The sequence below is a fragment of the Cyanistes caeruleus genome, chromosome 1 (genome assembly GCF_971803275.1).
Source record: "Cyanistes caeruleus chromosome 1, bCyaCae1.hap1.1, whole genome shotgun sequence".
Lineage (NCBI taxonomy): Eukaryota > Metazoa > Chordata > Aves > Passeriformes > Paridae > Cyanistes > Cyanistes caeruleus.
The window spans coordinates 125200405-125227864 of NC_141701.1; the positions used below are offsets into that span (position 1 = coordinate 125200405).

The 27460-nt window shown below is 38.7% G+C and overlaps 1 protein-coding gene across 9 annotated transcripts in view; it reads right to left on the reverse strand.

Moving 5' to 3' along the window:
* Window positions 1-8280: 8280 nt before the first annotated feature.
* The window catches only part of SCIN (scinderin), a 66592-nt gene continuing 47412 nt past the window's right edge, over window positions 8281-27460 (reverse strand). For all 9 annotated transcript variants that reach the window (XM_086855751.1, XM_086855759.1, XM_023920405.2 and 6 more), the window contains 12 exons: window positions 22610-22702; window positions 21517-21649; window positions 19758-19846; window positions 19342-19557; window positions 18127-18248; window positions 17854-17944; window positions 15179-15349; window positions 14510-14687; window positions 13969-14090; window positions 12221-12298; window positions 10916-10976; window positions 8281-9987 (listed from right to left, as the gene is read on the reverse strand). In XM_086855751.1, coding sequence (XP_086711877.1) covers window positions 9854-9987; window positions 10916-10976; window positions 12221-12298; window positions 13969-14090; window positions 14510-14687; window positions 15179-15349; window positions 17854-17944; window positions 18127-18248; window positions 19342-19557; window positions 19758-19846; window positions 21517-21649; window positions 22610-22702 — 1488 coding nt within the window. In that variant the 3' untranslated portion in view covers window positions 8281-9853. The remainder of the gene's footprint in view (window positions 9988-10915; window positions 10977-12220; window positions 12299-13968; window positions 14091-14509; window positions 14688-15178; window positions 15350-17853; window positions 17945-18126; window positions 18249-19341; window positions 19558-19757; window positions 19847-21516; window positions 21650-22609; window positions 22703-27460) is intronic.

The window sequence follows — 27460 nt, forward strand, 5'->3', positions numbered from 1 at the left end:
TAATGCACCTTCTGTGATAGGGTGGCACAGCAGAAGGGTTGTCCCCAACAGCATCTTTGTGTTAAGGACTTGTATCAGAAAACTCTCAGGCAGACTGACTGTTCATTTAATAGCAGAGTGTAATTAATAAGGGTTTAGCACAGATGCCCTCTTCATATGATACAAAACTTAAAATCACAAAATACAAACTTCGATGTAGGACTTGATATGGGGCAGTTTTAAAGAATAGAAAAAAGCATTTTTTTTGCAGGAACCCCAGGCTTCCACCCCCACTTCACTAAGAAGCTGGTGCTAAAAAAACCCCCAGCAAGTATGTTTATTTAATAAATGGACAAAATACTTCCTACTTTAATCCTTCATTACATGAGGTAAGACTTCACCATGAGCAGTTCCAGTGGTACTACATATGAGCAAGCCTTGGTTTGTGTGTTTTCTTCAATGGTAGTATACTGATCATAGACTTTGATTCACCTCAGCAACAGGTTCCCCACCTCCTACCCCAGGTTTGTGATGGCACTTCTGCTTTTATAGGGTTTTTTCCCCTCTGGAACTACTGACTGGAGTCATCATAGTCTTGCTGAGAATGCAGTGCTACTCAATGCTACTGTTTGAAAATCTTGCCAGTTAAGAGAATGGCTTCCTATATATATATATATATTTTTTCCCCAGTATTTTTTCCCTCAAAAAAGCCATGGGCACTCTAGAGGTGGATTTCTTTTTGTTTTTTGTTTTGTTTTTTTTTTTGTATGCCAGAGTAATTCTAAACAGTTTAAAATTCTATCAAGCTGAGATTTCAGTATCAGCTGTCATCTTCTTACATTGCTTCCTTTGAAAAGGGTTGCAGAGTTTTAAAATATATCACTTTAATAGGAGTAGTTTGGAAGCAGAATAAAAGTACTACAATTACAAATATAAGAGCAGCATGTTTTATTTTGCTCCTGTATAGACAGATTTAATATGTGAAGATTCAGAATAATAGTGGAATTGTTGGTAATATAACTACTGATGTTTGAGATATTGCTAGAAAAGAGTAACAATGAAGGAAAGAAGAAACTGCTATTAAATATTTTTCTTTTTTAAGAACTTTATAAATATTGTATAACTATTTAACATATGTAAAGGTGCCGGCATTTGCTGGAATTGTAATAGATAGGAAAAAACACACAGACCTTGCACATCAGAACAAAGAAGGCTTTTCTTTGATAAATTTGTATATCAGTTGATTTACTGTAGTGGAATAAAAAGTTACAAGTTCTGACTGAAGCTTCTGACTAAGCGTTTATGGGATGAAACAATTCATTTAAGCCAGTTATTTCCTAAGAATCCATCTGCTTGCAACAGTTACTTACTTAAAAGCTATGCTTTGTTCTTCAGGTGCTGTATATATCCAAAAGGAAGTGCCAGGACAGGAAGAAGCACACAGCACTCAGTTCACAGAGTCGGAGTTAGCATATGGTTAATGAAATGCTTAAATGACAGATACAGTGCACTGAAACTGCCATGAGAGCATTTCAAAGACAGTCACAAAAGACAAGCACTGAAGCTCCACTAATTTGCAGGGACTGGCCTGTTCCTGTGGCTGTTTGGAGCAGGGAGCCTGAGCCTGTGTGGTGTGCACAGCTGGCTCTTGGATGTGTTCCCACCATTGTGGCAACAACTGAGAGGTGATGCCCATCCAATATACAGGGTTCAGTGTGAGAACAACAATTTGTGTTGATCTGTAATAACTTAGTGTAAATCAAGTGAAGCGCACACCTTGATGAGAAAATTCAGTTGCTCATCTCTCCTAAAAAAGCACAGCAGTAATAGAAACAGATTTCACAGAGATTGCACTGTATGGAAATAAAATTTTATGGGAGATATGCCTTAGCTCCCAGGAGGGCTGTGAAAAATCTGAAGCCTCTGCTTTAGTGTATAATAATGTAGATAGTACAGTGATAATGTCTAGCTCCTTGAGCCTGGTGCTCAGAGGCAACAGCTAAGGCCCCACTGAGACAATAGACCACGAACAATTTGTTTGATGTTCTCCAACCACTGTTTGATAATTTATCAGTGCTCCTAATAGTAGGACCTTGCGAGTGCTGCTTGTAACTCCTGGTCACACACAGAACAAATAGTATGAAATATAACTACTCTGACTTTCTGAAAGCATCTCTTTCTTAGGTGAGTGAAGAGAGACCTGCTGGCTCTGTAGGTTGAGGGGAGGGGTTTACTTTTATTTTTTTAATAAACAAATGATTTATTATTTATTTTAGTCAGATAACTGAGCTTAAATGCAGTTGTAATATCTTTTATGAGGTAATTAAACGATTAACAATGTTCCTGAAGAAAAACAACAAATACATGTTTTAAAAGATAAATTACCTTGGTCTTTTTAAACCACAGAAGACTGTAAAGCCTGACTATCTGTGCAGTCCACTGGTCTCATTCTCTGCAGTGCTTGCTTTTCTTTGTACCAGAAGTGTTTCCCAGGCACTTCATTTTAGCTCTACAGCTGTGAGGCATGTGTGAGTTTTCAAAAACTATGTCACTGGCTGGATCTTTAACTCATCTTTTTAGTCAACAGGCATATGAAGTGCACAGTGAAATACTTAATATGTACCAGCAAAATAAAACAAAAATTTGCACTCAGAATTATATATGACCCAATTCTTTGCTTGCAAAGAAGGTCATAGTTCTGAGTGGCTTTTCATTTGGAGACTTTCCAGGCACCAGGAGTTTTGAGCTAAGACAATGTTTGTCCCTATTCCAACACAACAACACTCCTAAGTGTAGTACATGCAAGCCCTGATATAGCAGGTCCTACAGTTTTGCCAGCTCTGTGGCAACTGCATCCAAACCCTGTGCAGGTTTGGATTTTGACCAATACATTAAATTCTGTTTTGAGCAAGAGGGTGTTAAAAATCAGCTTTCCAGGAGGGAATAGAAAGAGCAATTACTCCTTTGCTTTGATTTCTGATATGAAAGGTAAACTACAGTCAGCATAATGTGAATGAGTGCTAAACATTCTAGACTGGATTTTTCTCAAGCCCCAGTAGAGTTGTTTGGCTGCCACTGATAAGAACTACAGAGTTTCAGTGCCTACAAAGGAGCTCTTTCCCCCCAGGGCATGGACAGTCTCACCAGCTCACCTGAACTGTGGCCTGAAGGTTTCAGTCTCTTCCATTGAGAAATTATGGGCATCTCATACTTAAGTACTGGATATTTGTTGAAGTTTCTCAAACTTAAGCCAAATTAAAAAAAAAAAAAAAAAGGATAATTTTTCTTCTTTTAAGTTACAATACTTAAGAGTTTCAATGTGAAATCTGAGCTTCTTACAGTATGTATAGCAAAAGGAAAATCAATCCTTATCCTAGGGAGCTCCCAGGTTTGTATTTATGATGAGATGAAAAAGGAAAGAAGAAACAAACCAAAGAGAGGATGATGAAAGAATAAGATTTCAGGGAAAACAATCACTGTGTGGGTAGGGAGGAGTAATTTCATCTTGCTCAGCTGTAGTCTAGATTTTTTAAATCTTATCAGCTCACCCTGTCTTCTTTTTATGTTAACAGTAAATCTCAAAATTACTCCACTGAATGCAAGATTAGGCCTATTGCTGGCTAAATGTTAAAAGCTAAGTCACTTGAAAATCGATTCAAAAGCTAATCACAGGGGTGCTAGGCAGAAAGCTTTCTTTCACATCCTAGGTTTTAATTCTTGGAGGGGAAACAACAGTAAACTCACTTTGAAGACCTTATAAAACCTATCCCTGCAAAATCATTTTTGGTTTCCTCTCCCAGGGAATATGGGAAACAAATCACATCATACATTCCAATTCCGTAATATTGAAAATTGAAAGCCTTTCAGAGAATTTGGCACAGCTTCTGCCACTAGAATTGTAAACTCGCATAATACCCTGCCAAAATACTAATTTTTAAATGCATAGTTTTTAAAGCCTTTTGTTGACATCACAGCATTTTATCAGAATATAGGTTTCCCTTCTCTTGCTCTCATGGCCACACCACACTACTTAGCAGGCTTTAAACAAAGTAAGGAAGGCAAATAAACTTGTGGAGGAACAGATTGTTTAGCTGAGATTTTAATTTTGTTACTGAGCTCCAGTGAATGGAGGCAGTACTGCAAGAGCTGGTGCAAGGGCAAGCTCTGCAGTTTTCCTCTCTCTGAAGGCCTTCCTCTTCACCTCTACCAGGACAGATCATAGAAGATTGAGTCCAGGCAGGACTCTAGGAAGCAGAAGCAGCAGTGGGATACTATGAACATAACCATTTTTTTTTCTAATTGATTATTTTATTCAAGGCCCCTCTACTACAGGAAAAGAAAAATCAAGAAAAAATAGGCATGGACATATTGTAAACAAAAAGAATATTTTTAAGCAAGTCTTTATGCTTTGAAGATTTTGTATTTCAGATAGCATATGATAAATATATGATACATTCAGCACGAGTAGATGCAACCCCAAACTGAATCTTCAGAGGAAGCACGAGAAAGCTGTAAAGAGGACAAACTGTTATATCCCTTCCCTGGTTAGTGATGGAAGGCCTCTGAAGCCATAGGTCACTCTGTGAAAGCCTGTTACTAAATCTGAGAGATTCTGCCTGCTGAGGGTCACTTAGAGAGCCCTGCCCTTCTGCTTAGGGATACCGATATCTGCAGTCTTTCATCTCAGCACAACTGTAGATACAGGGATTTTTAAGTTAGCATCACTGCACTCCCTGCAAATCATTCATCTCTGAGTCCTTGCAGAGGATTGATTGAAGGCACAGCAGGCTGACACTTAAAGCATGTATGTGCTGCTATGTTTTTCAGACCCGTGGTAAGTCAGAGTTGAGATAAAATTATAGCCATTAGCAGTCACCACAGCAGTCCTAACTCCAAGCTTTTCACTTTTTTCAGTTAAGTTTTCATCACCTTTCCTCACACAATCTTAAAAAAATCGCTTTGATTTTTGAGCTCTGGGAATTCACACATGGGATTATTTGGATGCTGAAGTGTATCTGCAAATGCTAGGATGAGACAGAGTCTGGTAGCAGAAGGCTGCCTGGGCCTATCCAGAAAGAGAGTAGGGGATTGTTGGAGAGGGCTCCTTGCCTGTTCTTGCTGCTAGGACATTCACTGCCACTTCTTTCCCAAGTACAGTAGGAGAGTAGCTGGTTAGTGTTGGGAAGAACAATCTTTGGTGCCATTAGAGTTATCTGCCCACTCAGCTGGTTAAATGGGGACTCTGATGTGCTGCAAAGCCCATTACAGGAAACCTGTGACCTTTCTGAGACACTTCTGTGAAAATCTAACCCTCGAGGGAAATTTGTAATCTTCCAATCAGTGGTCTATTTTAATCACAATTGTTTCTGTAGCTGCTTGTTCTGTAGCAAGGGTATCAGACAACACAAAGCATGGTGGACTGTTGGGAAAATGATACTAAAATCACCTGATTGCATCCAGCCTTGATGTTAGTATTGCCAAATGCTGGTAAATCATCCTGAGTCACCTCTCTGGTATCTGTTGAAGAGACAAAAGGAGAGCTGTGCTCTTCTAGCACCAAAGGTCAAGAGGCTTTTTTAAAATAATCAAAGCATTGCTGCTGCAAAAGCAAATGTGTGTCTCTGGGACTTTCAGTGGGATACTGTTTAGATTATTCCAGTCTCCCCTGCTTGGCTCCATGCAGCTAATTTTTGAGGCAATGATCTGCAGTTTAACAAACAATAAAAATCAATGCTTTCAATTGATGCTTTAATTTCATGTGCAGAGAGGCCCAAATTTCACTTCTGACTGATTAAATGTGGGGGTAAAATGTACAGTGTTGGGGTTCTCAGTACACTCACAACAACCCCTTGAGGAGGGAACACTCACAGAGTGGAAGTGTGGATGTGTTCAGGACGAAGCCTGATATAGACTCTTTCACCTTCTGCTTACTCCCCTGGAACAACTCTGTCTGCTATTATTTAAAAAAAAATAAATCAGCTTTTCTGTTCTGCAGAGGCAACTTTTTTTCCCCCTGCAATGCAAATATGCTATAGTGTCGAGAGGAAAATGACAAGCAGAGGGAGAAGGGCCAAAATAATAATACTTTATGCTATAGTGGGGCTCCCAGTTCCCATGGGTCAGCCCTTCTCCTCCTTGCACCTTGGAAGCTTTAACTGAAGTGAGTGTAGTATATTCACTTTTAGCATAAGGTAATGGGCTAATATGCAGAGCAGGGCAAAGTAACTTTAGGCCTGTCAAGAGAGGATGTAATTAGACATTAAGGACATGTAGTAGATTAAAGATCTGATTGTGTTTTCAGAAGTTCCTTTGATTTTAGCATCAGAACTCCTAGCTGTAAGAAGGGAAAACAAGGATTTGTAGAGTTAGCACAGCAAAGTATTATCTAGATCTGGTTTTATTAGATAATTTTTTTTGGCTTATATACTTGCATTTGGCTCAATTAAGCCATGAAAGCAGAACTTCAGTGAGATGGTGCTGAAGCAGTAGTATCCTAAAGCAAAGTTTGAAGGCTTCTTCTGAAGCTTTCCTATAGAGAAGTCAACTCAGAAGAATAATTTCAGTCCATAGAAAAGAATAGCCTTGTTTGAACAAATTTCTTCTTTTTAATTCTTTTACATTCAGTAAAAATGAAGACTACAAGAAGATTACAAAGTGTATAACAAGAAGTCTTCCTTTAGCCTCTAAAGAACTCTAAAGATGTCTGAGAGCATCTCCTGCTCCAGTGAGCAAAACATATTCTGTATGATTCCTCAGTTCTCCTGTGAGAGAGTACCATAATCCTACTGTCTACCATCTCCCAGCACCAGTATTTTCTTGCTGCAGTTGAAGCCTGTGTGAGTCTGCACTGGCAAGAAATCAAACCATTCAGCTGAATTTAGCTGCATTTAACATAATCATTTACAGCAAATCTAATTCTATATAGTTTGTGCTATGGTCAAAATGGGTATTTAGAGCAGTGATTCCAGAAGCTGACTCCTGTCCCATGCATAATCTGTAGTTATACTCTAAGATTATGGTATTTTATGTACTATAAATACTACATAGTACTATGATGTCCTGTTAGCTCTAAGGATTCCTAACACTTTTTTTGTTGCAATGAAATTAAGATGAAAAATGATGTTTTGTTTACAACCAAAGGAACATGAATGCTTTCTGTTTGGTAGTAGCATAATGAAACTCCTAAATCAGGGTCTAATTTTGCCATTTCAAGTAGAGTGAACATATTATTACTATGTGATAATAATGCAAGCCATAGATTATTCTTCACTGAACTTGACTGTGTACACATCTACAAAATTTATTATGAAAACAAGGCAGACAGGTTTGATATGTGTATTCATAATGTTAGGTTCTTAAATATTTTCTTGAAAACAGCTTAATCTTTAATATTTCCAAGCACTCACAGTCCATCCTGTCTGTCCTCTCTCCTTCTCTTCTTCTTGAGAGAAAGAAATACATCTTTGTGTGTACTGCACATACATGTATGAAAAATAAACTTCCTCACTGGCAAGTAAACCCAAGAACAATGTTGCTAGCAGCTGTTGTGCTTAAAGCCTGGTGGAGAACACTGTTCCCTTATGAGCTCTCAATGCTCTTCTCAACATCAGTAATCAACATACCAGAACAATGTATTACAAACTCAAAAGCCCAGGCCAGGAGACCACAAAAGCTCCTCTGTCTTGTGTGAGGGAACTGAAAAGAGGCTTTCACAGTGCTGGAGAATATGCTGGCAGACTGTGCCAGTTCAGAGCCCTCAGTGTTCCGGAAGATGTTTATGTACAAGAAGGACAAATCTTGTCTAATCCTTGGTTCAGAAGCTACTATAACTGTTATTTTTTAAAAAATGAGAAGAATCATATGTATGTGTTGAAGATGACAATCAGATAATTACAGGCTGCTCGGTGGCTGAGGCATTGAAAAGGTCTTTGTGCTCCTTCCAGAAGGAGAAGGACATCTTATCTACTCTCACAAATTAAAAGCAAGATGTATCATTTAAAAACAAACATAAACCTATTTCTTCCTGTTTTATAAAGTAGTTGTTTCTGTACTCAATTATTTTTGCAAGCAAAAATTATAAAACCAGAGAGTTTGATTAACAACAGTAGCATTTTTTCTTAAAGATCTATTGGGTAAAATGGTACCAAAGTGAAAACAAGTAAATTCTCACTGCACTGTTCATTCAAAAGGAAAGTGTATATACTTAGGTGTATATACTTAGGTTTTCAGGAAGTCTTGCTAGACACCAGTGCAAGCACTGCCCTACAATATGTCAGAGAGAGGAAGATCAGTTTGGCAGAATGCTGGTTTTTGTAACTTTATTTTAAATGAAATTACAATCAGATACAGCCCAGATATATTAGCAGATATTTAAACAAATATTTAAAGCTAATTCCTATAATTAATATCTTAGCTTCACAATTCTTCTGTCATTCATATGATGAGCTCAGACTAAATTCACTCTTTTGCATTACCCTGATTCAAAATCCCAAGCATGTTAAAAAAATACAAAAAAATGTCTAAAATTTCACTTTCCATCCTAACTTACAAAAATAATAAAACTGCTGAAATGCTGTCATTAAAAAGCCACATTGGTATGATTTACAGCTGTACAAACTGTTGTTTAAAACAAGCATTACTGGATAAGTGATCAAAGCCGTCCTAAAGATTTGAAGAAGTTTTCCTGTTGCACTTAAGTAGATCTTTTCTGGCTAAGTTACAAATAAAAGCCACTTTGAAAACTTACTTTTAAATTCACCAGAATAAAAAAAAGCTCAAGTAAATGTGCCTGAGATTAAAGAGAAGGCCATATTCTATGGTGCATACTCACATTCCAAATTCCCAGAAATTCTACCAAAACCAGGGCTTTCCTTGCTTTTGATGTCCTTGGTATTTGTCTAACACCTGCACAAAAAATTAGAAAGACATCCTGCCCATGACAAGGTGAAGAGTCTGCATGCTGAAGAAGAACTGAGTACTGCTGAGTAAGGCAGCTGAGGTGAAGTATGGCTTAAGAGCAATCTGGTTAAGGCAGAGTATGTATTTTCGAAGCTGTTACTTTTGCTTCCACTTCAAAGCACTAGTGCACTACAATGTGTTTAAGAGCTTTAGTTAAAAAGACCTGGTGGAGCTGGAGCTGGTTCAGAGATAAATCTAAAGGAATTCATTACAATACAATAGACAGTCCTGCAAAAAACCTTAGTCCGTTTCATATTCTGACAGTATTCAGTCTAAAGCTCCACACATATATGCATTAACAGGGTAAATAAATATGTTAAGCACAGCTTTCTCCAAATACCCATCCATTATTTGCCCCCTGTGAGCCACAACTCCCACTGTGCATCAGACATTATCTGAAATTTTCAATGAGTGTAGCAATACGTGGGCCTAGTAATTAAATCAGGTGCAGTCCTTTCCTTGCAACAAGTAAGTTTTATTCCTCTATCAGGTCAAATTCTGCACAGTATTATCTTGACCTTAATCTAAAGGAATTTTTGTGGCCTTAGTATGGATTTTTAAGTGAAGACAGAATTTGGTCCATTTTAGAACATTAAAATAAACTGACTCACAGCTTCTCTTTAAAGAATCAGTAGATTAAAGAAAATGTATTTCTTTCTTTTAAGATTAAGGATTGATAGCATTTTCTATATTTACTACTAGAAATGCCCCACTCATCCCGCTTGGCCAGTTTACAATTACCATTTATCCTTTCCAGTGCTAAGAACTTCTAGGTTATTCACAGAAATACATCAAAGCTCAGGAAGGTGTAACAACAGATGCATCGTATTGTAGCATAAGCTTATGCTTGAAAATACTAGAAAGTAGCTGGGCTCTGATCATTCTTTGGCTTGAAGCTGGAGACTCCTTGGAGAGATCAGTTCTTCCATTTGTTTGAGTCCCAAGCCAGGAACCAGCCTGTGAATGTGGGGGGTTCATGCCCTTGCTTCACAATTACAATGGGGGTTCCCTTATCTCTGCCAGAAGGATCAGTTTCAATATAGCGTTTGGCTAAAAACAGAGAGGAAATAAAACATGGAATATATTAGTTCATTCCTTTGGTATGAAAAATACATTAAAAGCCATAGTGAAAGAACACAGGGCTACTATAATGCAGTATTCAATTAATTATTTCAAAGGCACGGAGATGATCAGGTAAAGGCTGATTTTTCACAGCTGGCAGTAAAGGGATTTTCCATGAAGTTAAAACAGAGGGATTGCTTTTCTGAGCAGTTTGTTGCCATACAGCAGGCTTTTGGCTCTTAAACAGGAGAAAGCATTTGCTGGTGCTGTGAGGATGCACAAGCTTCATTCCCATTTTGCCCATATAAAAGCCAGTGAGTGTCGTTTCCCTTGACATCCCAACATGACATCAGTACATATGGAAACACAGCCAGATAACCCTAGCTGCTCCAGGGAAACACACACGAAGGTTTTCAGCATGAATTTTGTCAGAATAGCTCAGCTATATTAAGTTACACCAGGGATGACATGTGATTTTTCAATGAGGTACGTGCCACGTAAGTTATCTTGATTTGTTCTGTAATTGGAATTTCTTCCTGCAATTTAACTTAGTGAAGGGTGGCACTATAAGGAGTTGCTAGCAATCCTTTCTCTATACATATTATTGAGGGTACAGGTCAGTAGGGAGCTCCTTTTAAATTCCTTCTCTTTTCAGTACATAGGGCTCTCCTATATATTATTTAAAAAGCTCTGCCAATAATGCTATCTTGATTGATTTTATCCTTCATAAACCTACAGAGTTTTAAAGCACATTTAAAGGCGAAAATAATCATCTCCTGTATTAAATCCTAATAAGCTCTGTTACACTTTGAGATGCTGTAAATGTAACTAAATTTCTTTTACATCATATTTTCCTTTTCGTTAAGTAATATTGATGCTACTTCACTCAGAAATCTGCCAAACTGATTTGATTTACCCGATTTAACAGATTCCTGTCTCTCAGTTTCATTAGCGTCCTTCCCAATCCAGATGAAAACCTGCAAACAGAAGAAAGACATAACTCCCCTGGTATTATAAGGATGTTGTGTACAGCTGGTAAAGTGCAAAATAGTTGATTCCACTAGGAGAAAGAATACATGCTATGAAAAGACTGCAGAGATACAGAGCTCTCACAAACCACAGCCGATGGGATTTTTTCCCTTGTGAGAAAGTGTAATTATGCCCTCTGAAATCACACTGCTCTCTATGACACTGGAAGGCCAGACCTTTATTCATTCTGATGAAAGGATCTCTATTTACTTTTTCCATAGGTATCTTTTACACTTTTACAAGGAAATTGCTGTTTGGGTGCAGGTAGTAATACTGTGTCTGATTTGAGCTCTGCATGCACATCAGCATTTGTGCCCTGTGATATGTGCTACCCTGGGCGACTGCTAGGTAGCCAACTGAAACACCCAACAACCAGAGCTTTGATCTGCAAGCCCCTACCCCCCTTTTTTACCTCTCCAGGATTTGCTTGGAAACCAGCTACATGTCCCAAGACTTCTTATCTGAGTTGGTATGTCCCAACTACTTTCCATCCAGCTCTTTCCCACCACCCGCCATCACTCCTTTTCACATGAACCATGGACATTCCTTCTTATTTCCAAAAACCTCAGTCTTCTGTTCCTTAAGGGTTAGGCTAAAGAAGAGAAGCAGGGTGTGGGCCTTCTCCTCTTTTCCTCCAAAAGAAGAAGAAGGATAGAGAGAATATACTGTGAGAAACAGATGTGTTCTCCAAAGCTTCAGCGAGTTTGCCTGTCATTCAAAAAGCTCTCCACATTCTCAGTTTTCAGTGAACTGGGCAGTGATGGACATTATGTGTTGGTCCCTTTCTCTCCTACGACTTCTTGTAGGTGGCTCCTGCTACAAGGATTTAGTGGATTCTAAATACACCTAATACAGTAACTTTTTTTTAAATTAGTACATTTTTGTGATAAAGTCAAGAATGCTATTGAGAAACTTTCCAGAACACTGCTGGGGCTTATACTCTTGCAGCCTCCATTGGTTTAAATAAGAAGTGCCTGCCATGGTCTCACAATATGCTTGGAAATTCAGTCACACGTGTGAACACCAGCACAACATGTAGCTCAAGAAGTATAGCTCCTTTTGGTATAATTTAAAGAGAACAAAACTGCTTCCATTCTGTCAAGATGATTGTTCCTCCCATCTTATGAACTAAGTGATTAAGAATAAATTATCCTTGTTATCACAAAAAGCAGTAATCAAATACACAGCTCACCTGCTCCCAAGCATCCAACAGCATGACATCATCTTCAGCCAAATCATCCTGAGTGAATTCTCCTGGGACCTCTTCAATCTAGAAAGGATAATACGTGTTGAGGGCACTTCTGTTTTTAATGATTTATCAAGACATACAATTTTGCAAAGACCTAACCTATTTTTATAGTGTTAAGTACAGAGGTGATGAACTTTTGGCTCCTAAAGGATAAAACCCTGAACTTATTTGATGAATGTGTTAAAGGTATTTCTCTGAAATGAAACAGATCACATAATGGCAGGTCTTATAAAAGCAGCTTTTGGTTTTTCAGAATTGGTAAGATATCCTCAGGAGAAGCAAAGATCTACATTATAATTGTTGACTACTGTTGACCAACTGTTAAGTTGGGACTGAGGTCTGCCAGAAGAAGGAGACAGGGAAATTTGAACCTTGAACAAACCAAACTGATATATTTATGCAGCTTACATTCATTAATTGGTAAAGAAACTGTTTTGGTTTGCAGGGGATGAGCTCAGAGATGAAATACACACTCAACCAAGCTTCCCAGTCACTTGGCAATGGGACATTACAGTTGACTAATGTGAGTTGAGGATTAGTCCCCAAACATAAGGCAGACTGCTTGCCTCTTCCAAGAATGTGCAGGAAGATAGAAAGGCAGTTGAATATTCTTCTGTATGAGAAGGAAAGATAATAATGTAGCTAATGGTTCCTACTTTTAAAGGATTGTCAAGGGTTTGGCTATATGTGGTCATGTAGGAGTGCTAAGGGGATGATAAGCAGATGGTGAAAAAGACATTCCTTTTCCCCACCCTGTGTAACTGTGGCCAGAAGGTCAGAGTGATCTCACCTGCCTCTTCTGGGACCTCTAATGGTGGTGATTCAGTTACTAGAGAAAGGCAACAGGAAAGAAGGGATTTCACAGAATTTGGAGGGAATTTAAAATAAAAAGTAAGTCCATAGCTCCCAGCAGACTACTGCAGATAGGCTGGTTCCTATTACTGTATTTCCCAGGAGTATTTTAGAAGCTTGTTAGAAGAATACACTTTCCTACTCTCGTAAGATTTTAAAGTCCTTATTAAAGGATCCTATTTGTTTTATCCCTCTCCAAATGACTGGGCTGTGCCTTAAGGAGACTGCCAGCTATGTCCCCTACATAAAAATGAGTGTGTCCTTTCCAACTGGTGACACAGCATTGCCCTCCCAGAATATGGTAAGCAATTAAGCCTGAATCACAGACTTAATACCCAGTGCATAGCTCCAGGTATTTCTGTCAGGGAAGTAGGTCTTCCTACCTCCTTGAGCACAGGCCAGTACCTTAAAGGCACAATTACACATCTTAAATCTCTATGGAAAATTTCAGACTGCTAGGGATTTTTGGCAAGCAGCATTGTCCACCACTGTCAAACACGTAAGGGGCAAGGCACTGACCTGCTCTTTCTCAGCAAATTGATAGCAATCTGGTGATGCTCTGCAAGAATTAAATTTGTTTTGACTGGGCAAATGCCTGATCTTTTTGCATCTGCAAGCCTCTCTTTCCAGGCAGGAGCAGGCTCTGGATGCAACCTTCTGCAATATTAATTATTCTGTTCATCCATAGCATTGGGATAGTTTAAAGCATCAAATGTCTACTCTCTAGTTCTTGCCAATCCTGGCTAAGCCAGATCCCCAAATTCATTTAATAACCACTGATTTCCAAGGCTAAATATACCAGAAACTATATAAACAGAAAGTATCCATCATATACTCACAATAAATCTGCCTGTTTTATTAGAACAACCATACAAGCGAGGGGGATGATCTTCAGCCTTTGTCAAGAGTTGTGATGAAGTCTGGTATGCTTTTTTACCTCCAAGTGCTTTCCAGAATTCCTCTAAAATACATAATATATAATTTATTCACCAGCTGATTTAACATTTCATGTTCTAGCTTGTTAGATAGTATTTCAGAAATTCCCAAACAATCTCTTGGTTGTCTCAAAGATGAATGCGTTTTTTTCTTACAGTACTTCCTGCAGTTTGTGAAAATACCAGTATCAGTTGCATACCTAGAACAAATCACAGAATTATAAAATGGCCTGGGTTGGAGGGGGCCATACACAGAGCTTCATCCAGCCATTCCTTAAACACTTCCAGGGATGGGGCATCCACCACTTCTCTGGGCAACCTGTTCCAGTGCCTCACCACCCTCACAGCAAAGTATTTTTCCTAACATCTAATCTAAACCTACTGTCTCCATGCAGCTCTGTGTATTCTCAGCTGTCTAGTAGCAGCCATGTGGCCTCATACGAACCTGGTTCCTGGCCTTCATTAATCTTAGCAGTCTGGCATTTGAGAACATTGGCAATGTATTGAGCTCCTTGTTCCTCTTCTTTACTCGCTCCTTTTCCTACCCACGTGTAGCCAGAGTTGTTTGGCAGTTTAAGAACAAAGACATCATTAGAGTTTAGTGACATTGCGTCAACATCAACCTAGATTAAAAAAAGAAATTGTTTTATTCTTCAACTCTTCAAATAATGTAATTATGATTTTGCATGCTTATATAAAATGTGTAGACATGTTAATCTGCTATGCTTTTGGTCTTCAGTTCTCCCCTAGTTTTATACTGATACAAATTAGAGAAGGATATAAGACAAGGAACTGACTTGCAGGGCGAAACTTAGGACTGTTTGCAGTAGGAATGACTATTTCATAGGGGTTGATGACTTGTCTATTCTTTGTCGACTGACTCTTCACTGTGTGTATTCTTTCAGTTCCTCTGAACAATGTAGACCGATTCCAGCCAGCTACAACATATTCTCTTTGGTTTACTAGACTGGTTTGTCAAATAGAGCAGTGGATTGGATTTGGAGTTCTGTGTTCCTACCAGAGGTGACTACCCAACAAGATTAGTCAGAGAAGCTCATGGCAGCTCCATCATTTCCCACTGGGAATGGATGGTTTACCTAGCAGGTGACCTTACCTCTGCAATCCTAGTAATGGCTGCTAGGTTCCTGCGGATTTGGAAGAGTCGTGTCGGTGGAGCAGGTTTCTGACCCTCCTTCTTAGATGTCCCATCCTTGTAGACTATAAGTGGTTTGTTTTTGAACAAGCTCAGTAAATGTGCAGGCTCTTTGCCTTGACTGACTCGGATCTGCATGTATGCAAAGAAATGCAGTAAAAGAAACAAAAGTACACAAGTGGTTATTTTTGGTCTTTGCTGAATAGCTTGGGGGATCTTAGCCAATAATGCTGAGTATGTTAGCAAAAACAAGAAATGGCAAGCTGAAAAGATCGAAAAATATAGTTCCAGACATACAGAGTTAGAGCATTTGTGAGATTTTTTGTCAATCAAGGTGACACAAAGACAAGATTCAAACTTCTAACACAATATTTAGCTGATTAAAATGGCTGCTATCTACCGTAATAAAAAAGTCACACATTTTCAAAAGAACTGTCATTTCACAGTGTTTTATAGAATGACTTAATTCTCCTGAAAAACTGTCTTGGAAGTTTAGGTGCTCTTTATTTAAGCAGAAGAGAATGGTTGCTAATTTTATTCACTATTTCTGTATGTATTTTAGCTGCAAGAGGATGAAAAAGGGTAGTATAAATTTCTCATCCAGAGGATAACTTGGATGATGAAAATGAATTTCCATTACAGATGTAAAAGACACTACCACCATCTAAAAAAACCACATTGCACTATGAAGAATTACAATTTTTAGGTTAATGTATGATAGAAGTTATTTGTATGTAACCATTTAATTTTCCTTTATAACAGTACCATTGACCAAGGTAGAGACTGCAAGACCCTGCCTTTCATTCCCAGAAAGAAAGGGAAGAAAGATATTGAGACATGCTATGTAGGCAGCAGAGTAGGAGAAGTGTAGAGCCCTCAGTGAGGCCTGGGGCAGCTGAGAGCCAGGGTGCCCAGAGGGGCAGTAGCAGGTGGGCAGAAGCAGGTGCTTTTACTTATTTCACAGGTAGACAGACTGCCTCAGCTGTCTGGTAAGACATGTATATGACATGTATACTTGTAAGGGACAAACTGCAGCAGGATTTTACAAATGGGAAAAAAACCCCAAACAACTCAAACCACAAAAAAACCCCAAAAAACAACAACCCAAATAAACTCAAAAAACCCAATATCATCCAAACAGCACAGTGAAACATGTTTTTGCAAGCCCAACGTTCTAACAGTCATTTGTACTGTCGTGCCATCTAGTGACCACACGAAATAGCACATTTAAAGCTTTCAAATAATGTGGATAGAGATGTTAGGCACAGGTAATATATTCTATCTGTTTGCATAGAAATTCACACATTTTATATATTCACACACATATATATATGCACATATACATACATATGTGCATATATATATATACACACGTGGATTTGCACACATATCTATTCCTAAACTCATTGCAGACTGAAAGTACTTTTAAACATCACATCTACCTGCAGTGAAATGGATCTCCTTCAGATTTAGTAAAAAGAGTTTTTAAGCACCTTACTATTGCAGTAATAATATTGTTAACAATAGTAGTAATATTTGTATTACTTTAAGATTAACATTAACTTTAGGTATGAGGCAGGACCACATTGTGCTGGACATGGTCCAAATATAAAGCACATGTTAGGAATATTTCAAGCAATGATTATTTAAATGTGTTCTAATCTTTCCTTAATATAATTTCAGTCAGAAATCATAACTGATTAGTGGCTAGAAGTATGGGCTGCCATCTGAATTAACTGTACCTTGGTGGGTGGGGGAAGCCTTTTGCTTTTGTAATTTAGAAATGTGAATCACAGAATTATCTCCCACTGCCTAGAATATCTCTGTTCGTCCCTTCTCATCTTACAGCTCGAGTTTTTCTGTGAAAAGAGACCTCTCAGGTCTTCACCTACCCACCACTTCTCAGTAGTGATATAAGGAGAGCACACCCAGTCAAGCTAAGGACTAGCTAATCTACTCACACCCTTTAGTTGCCAGTGTCCAGTGTCTGCTTTGCACACCCAATTTCTGCATGTGAGGATGGGTGTCCTGCTTTCATGGAGCTGCAAGCTCTGTGGGATGGGAAAACCCAAGCTGTGTTCCTCACTGAGGCAAGGAAAAGCCAGACCCTGTTGCATAATTCCAGCAGGCTTTCCTCTTCTGTGTTTCATGTGGCTTTCAGTTCTCCCAGTTTAGGTCCTCTAAAAGTCAGGTATTTTGTCTGGGCTAAATATTTCAACTTCCTCCATAATCAAAAGGAGACAGAGGAACTCCTACAGGGCTATTGACTTGTCACACTCCTGTTTGGATTGAGCTGCCCTGGGACAGTCTTATCATTCAGTCTCCACTGGCTATGCACAGAGTGTCTAAGTCTTGGCAGGACTGAAACCTAATTTTAAACCAGTGGAAATCAAAGGAAAGAAAAGGCAGTTTTAGGTTCTGGCACATCTGTGTCCTTTTGGACAACTGTATACAGAAAGTATGATTTAAATGGGCAATCTCTGGCAACTTTAACAGGATCCCATGGTGCTTTTTGATCTGATACAGACCTAAGCAATTAGCATTTCCAGTCTTTAAATACCAGCTTCTCCTTTCAATTCTCATCATATTCTGCATATATCACATGCTCTGTTGGATTTTATCCAAAGGACACTAACCTGCACAGCCTGATCATTTAATGACCGATCCAGCTGAACAGTCAGAAATGCAGATGCAGTCAGTTCATCTTTTGTAGCATGGGCTCCTTGCCTGAAGAAGACAAGGAGAAAGGCAATGGTTAAATTTAGCTTCAAAGTAACCCAGAGCTTGTGCTGTATGACAAACTCACCATGAACAATCTTACATTTACATAGGTTCTACTCAAAAGGACATAAAAGTCAACATAAAATGATATCCACACTGCAGATCTGTGCAAAGGCAACCAAACATACCATGTATAGATGATCTGCCCTCTAGGGTAAGTGTAGAGGATAATGTAACAGTCACCCCCATAGAACTGTCCATATGTCTCAGGTCCCACAGGCACTCGCCCACTGCTTTCCACACGCCAGATCTGGGGAAACAGAGAAATCACAGGAGATTGCTGAACTTCATCCTGAGATTCTTTACAAAGTATTTTATTACCTTATCCCTTGAGTGTCCTTTCTGTTCCCAAGTGTTGTTGAATAGGAAGAGGGAGGATTCTTCATGAAGTAGGTAAATATACCCTGTGCCCACTGAATTAATGATGACCATCAACAAGGGACTGCAATACACTTCTCTTTGTCTTGTACTTTATCGCCACACAATCACTTCACAATGCTATGCTGAACTTTCTTAACACCTTAAGGTCACAATATGACATGGCACAACATAATGATCCATCATAAAACAAAGATATCATTTTGGAGAGGCACACTGCAATCAGATAACATGGTGTTAGGCAGATGTCTTACAAATTCATTCACTACAGCCCAGTTCAGCTAAGAGTTGGCTGCTCAAGCCTATGGACCAGAAACCCAGAGAACACATTGATGAGACTGTAAGTACTTCTTTTTCTTCCAGAAGCCCAGTATACAATTTGCATTCAACAGGGCATGTTGATACAATGCCATGCTATCCCTGTGTAGTCCAAAGATAGTCCTGAAGTGGGATATGGTCTAGAAAGGTCTAGAAAGACTATACAGTCATCTTTTTCTCTCCAAATCCAGGCTACCCAAGAGACACACTAGGAACAAAGAAGGTTCCTCTAGAAACCAGCTTGGACACCTACATAAAGACATAGAATGGATTTCTGATGCCAAGCACAAGTCCTCCCATTCCAGATTTCAAGCTGGTATGAGCTTGAAGTTTTTCCTTTAGACCAAGAATCACACTTAAAGAAAATATTTACAAGGTATTGTGTACAAGAGGTAGTATTTCTGGTGACTGATTTCTCTTGATGACTGGTACATTCTTCATAAGCAGCAAAAGTACACAACCCAGCATACAGCTGATAGTCACCTTCTACTGCCAAGTACCTTTCGTTATGCTTGAAGTAACAAGTCTACTAACATGGTGCTAATCTAAACAACAGTATAAAAACTGAAACACAGAGCAGCAGTTTAGCCCATTACAAGTAGCAGAATACATTAGTTAGATAAAATTTATTACAACATGAAAATTACCTCTACTTTCCCTGAACCATCATCTACCATGTTATGCTGGGCAGCCATTTGTGGAGACTCATGTAACTTGGTAGCATCAAATTCAATCTGCTCAATTTTAGCCACTCTCTCTGTGACATATACTTTGCCAAAGCCATTGCTTTCATCTTTATCCTTCCAGTCTTTGAAAAACTGTTTGAACATTGGCGTTTCACCTCCTTCGGGAAGAACTTGAATCTGAAATGAAGGCAATACACATGAAACAGGAGGAACACGGAAGTGACACACTTTCTCAAACAGAAGCTTTTCTAGATTACATGTGAAATATTGCCCTTATGTCTTATAAATCCTGAGAAATATTTTTTCTGCTGACTTAAAAACAATGTCTTTAACAGAGCTCAAGCTCTCTTGGTATCACCTCTGTAAATAGATCGCACCTGTGTGTTGGCAGGATAATTCATCTGCTCTATGAATTGCTCAGCATTCTTCATGGCAGCTTTTCTCTCTTGAGGGTTAGCATCTTTGCCTGATTAAAACAGAAGGATAACAGTACATGGGAAAGGGCAATAAGCTCACAGAACCTCCAAAAACAAGTAATCCTTGAGCCAGGTTCTCTTTGACATTGCTCTTCCCTCAGTCTTGAACAAACACAAATGCTGGACATAACATGAGCAAGATTCACATTAAGTTGGATGACCAAAACAGTACTTCCAGAGCTTTGAAAACAGTTAATTTAAGGAAAAAAAAAACCAAAAACCAAACAGTTAATTTAAGGGAAAAGGGGGCAAATAAAAATTGGTTAATAATACCTGCTGGGCTCAAGGTACCCTGGGTCTGTTCTCTGACTCTCCTTTTGCTGGACTGCAATATAGTCAATAAAGCTGAACTGCCCCCACTTTCTCAAGCAGTGCAGAAGAGTAAAAGAATCACCTATTGTCTGGCTGGGCTTTGCAATTTATCCATTTCCCTATCCACTGCTCCTTGTTCAGCCTTGCTCAGTATCAGGTATCTCTGGAAGCCTCTGTGGGATTGACACTGTCTACAGGGTGTGTGTCCCAGGAGGCTGCAGTGACTACCTTCCAAAGACCTCACAGTCTAATCAGGTGCTCTGATAAAGTAATCATTTGTATCCCATTTTGAATGAGACCATTACCGAAGTAATTTACACTTCTCAGCTTAGTGGCCTGAAGATTTCCAGCAGAGATGATAGCTGCAGTCTCCCTGCAAGGGTGAGACTCACATTCCAATGGGGCTTTTCCACACATTATTTTTACTGGCAGAAGCAAAGCCAGGATACACAAAGGATTACAAAGGGCCACAGTCAAAGAACTTAAATCATATTTTATTTATTTTATGCCTGACCCTGTTGGCTTGGTTCTAGGAGCTGTCATATAGAGTGACAATCGGCAATCAGGGGGTCAGACAGACCATAGGCTATCTAAGCACAATGCTCCCCAAATGTTTTCTTTTAAAGGATATTTCCCTAACTGCAAATTAAGTTTTCAAACAAAACACTTACAATGCTTCCTGGGCTGACTTGAGAGACTTGACAAATGTAGCAAGTAATTATCTGGTATTGCACGCAGTAGGCCAAAATAAAAATGCCGAGAAATAATTAATAAGCTGCCTCAGACAAAAAAAAATAAAAATACTCATCGCTGGATTTAATGGCAGCACTACAACAATCCAGCTACAAGGTGTCAAGACCTAATTCAGAAACATTTAGACAAAGCAATTGCCAACTGATGACACCTCAGAGAAATATTTGCAAGAAGAAAAGAGACACTGGAGTATTTGCAAGTTTATGCTTTCAGTTTATGCCCTGGACACATACCTTTCAATTTCACACCTCTGTGGAGATGCTTACCCAAATGGAATGTTCAGTGTCCAGATTTTGTCCCAAAAGATAGGGATTTGATAATGTACAGAACTCACAGAGTTATTACTTGTCATTTAGGTAAGCATTTAATCACCCAAGATTACAGATATCTCAAAAATAGGATCCTTAGATAAGACTCAGTCTTGAGGTCCTTACATGAGTGAGTAATCCTTATCCACAGACCGTACCAGGGAAGAGCTGTGTGCCAGGTACAGTGTCCAGCCAGTATTAAATTCTTGCTAGTCAAATTAAATTCTGTGTCAACTCTTCAGCTATCTCTGTTAGCTTCTGCATTTGCAATACAAGTGACCTCTCACCTTTCCACACAAAGATCTTCCTGGCAGCACCATTGTCCAAAATGAAGCACTCCTCAGACAAAAGCATAGCCATAGAGAAGGGGTTTTCCTCTGCTACCACAGACACCTTCATGGATCCACTTGCATCTGACACCTAAGAAAACAGAAATTTCAACTTTAGACCAACTCTGGCTTCTACAGACAAATTAATTTCTGTTCCTGAAATTAGTATAAAAATCTGCTGCCATTCCTGTATAACTGGCTATATGAAATTTGTGTACTGCCAGGAAGTAAAGTAGACTAATGATTATAATTTTTTGTTTCATTTCATTTTACAACCAATAGAGGGAGATGTAGTGTTAATTTTAGGGAGTTTGTTGGATCCTTGCCTTGCAACTTCTTAAAACAAATCCATTTCTCTTCCACTGGTATAGTCCCTGCTCCCAAGCAACTCACACTGAAGCCAAAGGTACACGCACACACTGAACAACAGCATTTGTAACCATAATAAAATAGTCCTACACTGACACAAAGAGGTGAAATTTATAACCTGCTGTTCTCTAACTGGAAACTGTAATGTAAGATCTGTTGCAGAATCTGCTTTGTAACCTCTACCATCACTGTAAGTTCACTTTTAGTTTCAGTAGCACTCCATGCTGTCAGTGTTGCCACTTGTTAGCAATCCTCCTCATCAAGTGATGATGGGGAAAGGAATAAAGTTACAGATATATAAGATATAATGTAACTGTCCATCTTTTAAACTCTGCTAAGAATAACTAAGTCATATACAACTACTAAAAGTCTCCCTGTTAAAATTAAGAAGACAGGATGATTTAAGAGCAGTTAATTCTTCTTTGACCTGCACTGCATGGTTCACAGGCCATGCTTAACTTGTTTCCTGAGTAAACAGAAATCCAATCCATTTTTTTTCTTTCAAATTTCCTGGACTATCTTGATTGACATCCTTTAAGAAACTTGTCCATTGGCTGCAACTGAACTAAAATAAGAGCAGTTCTGTAAACCAAGGCAGAACTCCATATGTGAGGAAGCAGTGAATAAAAGCATTACTACTGTTGAGCACACCTAATTGTAAGTATATAAATAAATAACTTACCATATAAAGTTTAGCACTTCTCCTGTTTGTGATATCAGCCAGCTCATCATCATCATCACCACACTCAGGAAGCTCTGGCTTGTTCCCTAAAACCTTTATAAGAGAATAACAAATTCAATGCAGAGAGAGAGTAGGCACTGTAGCATAAATATCTGTACACTAATGTATTGTCACAGTAACCAAATAATTGGGATCATCTTTATATGTAAGACAATCTAAAACCAAACTCATAGCTGACACAAACACACAGATAATTTTTAAAAACTCTGACAGATCTCCAGCAACTTTTACCTACATGATGTCTCTTCTACAGGTCAATTTGCTAGTTGTCTAGACACCAGAATACACATGCACATATACACATACACAGAGTGTATGTGATCCTATTCTATGTGTGTGTTTACCGGTTTGTCTTCCTTTTTTCTTCCCACTAACTTCTGAACTGTTGTCAAGCACATCTTACAATTTTTGGAATGACATTACTCTTAAAATGTTTAACAATACTAAAATTAAAACTGTCAGAATGAAATATATAGCTAAATTTATAAAGTAATTCAATCAACAGTATAAAATATCAGATTATGAGTTCATTAATTTAAAAGTTACAGATTCTTAATCCCATTTTAAGGGGAAAAATTTAGCTAGAGTCTCGAAAATAATTTATGGTGTGAGAAAGCATTTTCTTGCTCTACCACTAGAATATCAATTTTAACACTGTGGTAGTTTTACACCATGGGCAATGTTATAATAACTATCACTACAAGAAATTTACAGAGGTTCATCAAGAATATGTTAGGCAGGTAGTCATTATTAAGTCCTAGTTACCCTTTCTTGATGATCTTTCCTTAATGATTTGTATACGTGGACAGATCCAAAGGTCACACACACGATATTATGGATTCCTGTGAAATTATGTCCCAGAGTGAAGGTAGCAATTGATATGTCTGAGAGACTAAATATTAACATAAAGTACAAAGGCAATGCCAGCCTTCCTGTGAACTTGTGAATTATCTGTATAACATGCTGTGAAATATAATGTGGAGTCAGGCAAAAGTCTTGTAAATATTTGATAACAGGGAAGCCCAGCAAAGTATACAGCTGTGAACAATTTGGAAAGAAAAACAATACAGAATAAATATTTAATAGAAATCTGCCATCTGTGGAGTTTTCCTACCTGGCAAAGTCAGTAAAATAGTAAAATAAAATAAATGAAAACAGCCTTTTCATGTGTGATTGTTGCAGTTTAAGCTAGAAAATTTTATCTGAGACTCACTGAAGACAAGAAAGCAATGTCCTGTTTAAGAAAGATGTTACCCATAGCTCTTCAGTAGCTATCAGTCAGCATTTCCTGAACTTACACTACATGGCTGCAGATTTACTACTCTATAGGCCAAGTAGGGCTCGCTGTCCACAACAGAGTGCCACTCTGTGCTGGTGAATGGCTAGAACAGTGGGAATATGCAGTTCATTGGCACTAATTTCTAAAATTTCCCTTCCTACCTGCTTTTGTAATGCCAGGGTCACAAAATTCCCAAATAATAGGTGTACATCTTTATCTGAACAGACACTGAACAAATTTGAGGGTTTTATAATATTTGACTTTCAGTAACCAATAAGAGGGCAAAAGAGTTATTAAAACTCTCAGAAGTTTGTACTCATTAGTGCTCTGCTTAATTAGGCATTAACAGTAAAAGGAAAAGAAAAACCCAAAACTCCCAAAACCAAAAATCCCAACCAACCAACACCTCCAAAACAAACAAACAAAAGACCCAAAAAAACCCACTTTGACTTGACTTCTGACACAGTTAAAATCAGTGTTTTTCTTTGCTGTGCATATAGAATACCTGTGGCACCACAATTATTTTGCAGCATCTTTGTAAGTCATTCATGTTGATACTTTTAACTATGCAAGTGTCATTCTGAATATTTCAAAGCAAATAGTGCCTGTTGGTGTTTGTGAAAGCATCTTGAGAGAAGCGGCCTTTCTATTTACAGGAAGGTCTATTTGCCGCAGTCTGGCAGCAATTAAAGTAAGCAGGCCCTATAATTTAAAAATTGGGCTTTAAATGTGGGCCCAGCACAGATTAGATTGTTGTTGCTGTCTTTAAAAGCAAATGCAGAAATGTTTTCCTGAAGTAGAAATTAAGATACAGAAGATACAGAATTATCGTCAGACTCACAAAGCTGGTCTTAGGAAATCTCAGTTCATGGGTACTAACACAGGGAGAGGGGTTTGTGCAGGTGCACATATGGGACATTCTGGTGCTGGGGAAACCCCTCCACAACTCATTAAACAGCAGCTTGCACCGTGGCCTCTTTGGCCAAGGAGAGTTTCACTGCCTAGCTTCTCTAGCCCTGTGCTTCAGCACAGGCAAACAGAAAATACAAGTTATTATTTTCTGCCATTCTTTTTGTCAGAAGCCCAAACAAATGGAGAAGGGCTTTGAGAGTGTCCCTTTCTCCTGCATTTTAAGTCACAGCTGCTTGTAGATCCTGGCATTGCAGGGGACCCTTGTTAAGAAGGACAGGATGTGCTTCTCCCCCCATCAGGTAAGAAAACACAGGACTGTTGAGGAGGGCTGTGCAACCAACACAGCTGTCAGAAAATGCCTTGAGCTGAATCACAAGTGGTACCTGCACGTGTTGGTATCAAAACCAGGAGATGATACAAGGATAAATGACGTAAGGCCTGTGAAGGCACCAATTGTGAAGACATGTAGCATATATACATATAGATATATACTCAATATATGAAGTGATGTTTTATGAAATATGTATAGTCAGTACATATCTGTATTGCTAGGAACAGTTTATGCTTGTTTCTAACATGTATTTGCTGCCAGTTTTCTTACAGAATGGAGGATGAGACAAATCATGTAAGGAAAAATTCCGCTCTTAAACACAAAGCATGACAAAATGCTGAAATAATGTTCTTTCCCAAAGAAATGCCTTCCAGCAAAGTTGTCTTTACTCCTCCTGAGGAAGACTCCCATGCTATGGCTCCACATGTATATGTCTGCATGTTATGACAATTAATAGTTTTATCAGTAAAATTACAACAGTGTTTAAACAACAGTGTTAGCTGTTAGTGTTTGCTGTGCTGAAATTGGGCTGTATCATTGCATAAGCACCTCATGGTTGAGCTGTAGCTGTCCAGGGCACCTCCCTTTTTACAGATAAGTCTCATATGATGGATAAAAAGAATGCAAATCACTCCAGCTGAGACTGCAGTCAGGCTCCCAAAGCTTTGCAGCAGCTTTACCCAATAAAATCATTTATACCAACAGACCATTTGAAGGACACTGGGTCTTCTGATACTTATCTACATACACTCTCAATTCCACACAAATCCTGTGGTAGCTACACACACAGGACTGTGCTCATATAATCCTCTCTGTACAGTCAGGCTTCTCTGGGTCTTGCCACTGCGTGGCCCAGAGTGCTGACAGCCCTACATTTTGGCTCTCCTGTGTGCTCTGAGGTGTGAGACCCTGACTTATAAACATACCAAGAACTTTGACCCACAAATCCACCCTACACACCTGGAAATAGCAATGCTCTCTTGGGTACACACGACAACCTAGCCACACTTTTCCCCAGATGCTCAACCATGCTGGCAAACTTCCAACCTTACATCTCATAAATACACAGGTGCACACACAGGCCTTAAAACTGCTTTTTAAATCATCATCATAATGTTTATCATATTATCATTATTCACTACTACAGTAACAGCAATAGAAATTAGGGGATCAGAAAGCACATCCATGCCCCACCTTCTCCATTCTTTGGGCTTAGCATTGTTTTAGCTGAAGTATTCATTAACTCCCTATCTTTGGATCTTGTCTGAAGGCATATAACAGGAAGTCAGTCTGCATGAATCTTAAAATCTTGGGGTTTTTAAGCCAGACTTTTGTGTTGACATTCTTAGGTTAGTACAAGAATACCATTATACAAACCAACAGTACATCAGTTCCTCTACAATTGCCCCAGTTCACTCTTGTGGTAAATGCAACGTAGCTTACACTGCCTGTAAAACCTGTTTCATATTTGCATGTGCACAAGCTCCTCTCTGTGAATATTCTGCCCCCCCTCAGATAAGTGCAAAATACTGAGCCAATGCTATTACTCAGAAGTGAAACTCCACCCTTAAAAAAGAACCAAAGAAATCACAGACAAAGTTTTTAATCTAAAGGAATGTGACAAGGCAAATAATTAAAATAAAGTCATTAAAAGAAATTTGGCAAATATTGTCTTCGTAACCGGAGAAGCCAGCTCTGCATCACAAAACAGTTGATATTGATTTAATGGGAGCAAGTTTAAGGAGTTCAGTGAGGCTGAAAATCCACCTAGGAAAACAATACCTGAACAATATGTCAAGTGAAGGTTAATTAAGAGAGAAAACCAGTTTTATACAATTTAACTTGTGTACACTAGCATTTTGTTTGATTTTCTTCTTCATATATACACTTTGGGTTAGGTTTCTGGGTCTGAAATGGAACTGTTTGTTGTGGCTGTTATCCCAAATATCAGATCTCAAAACCACTCGAACCCCCATCTTTATATGCTAAGATCAATAGAAAGAAAAGCAAGAAATTTACATTACTTAAAGCTGTCTAAATGACCTGACATTTTATTAGTTAATACTTCTGGAAAACAGTCAGGGTAGTAGCTCATCATTTGCCTTCCTGTATGCTGTGACACAAGCAAGTATATCCTGCTCCACAAATTCAAGGTACACATATAGGTTGTGACACAGAATAAAGTCACTGTGCAGGACTGCAGGTCTGAACAAGAGATGCAGTATGACTTCACAGGTAGATAAAAGGCTTAGATTTTTATTAACCTTCA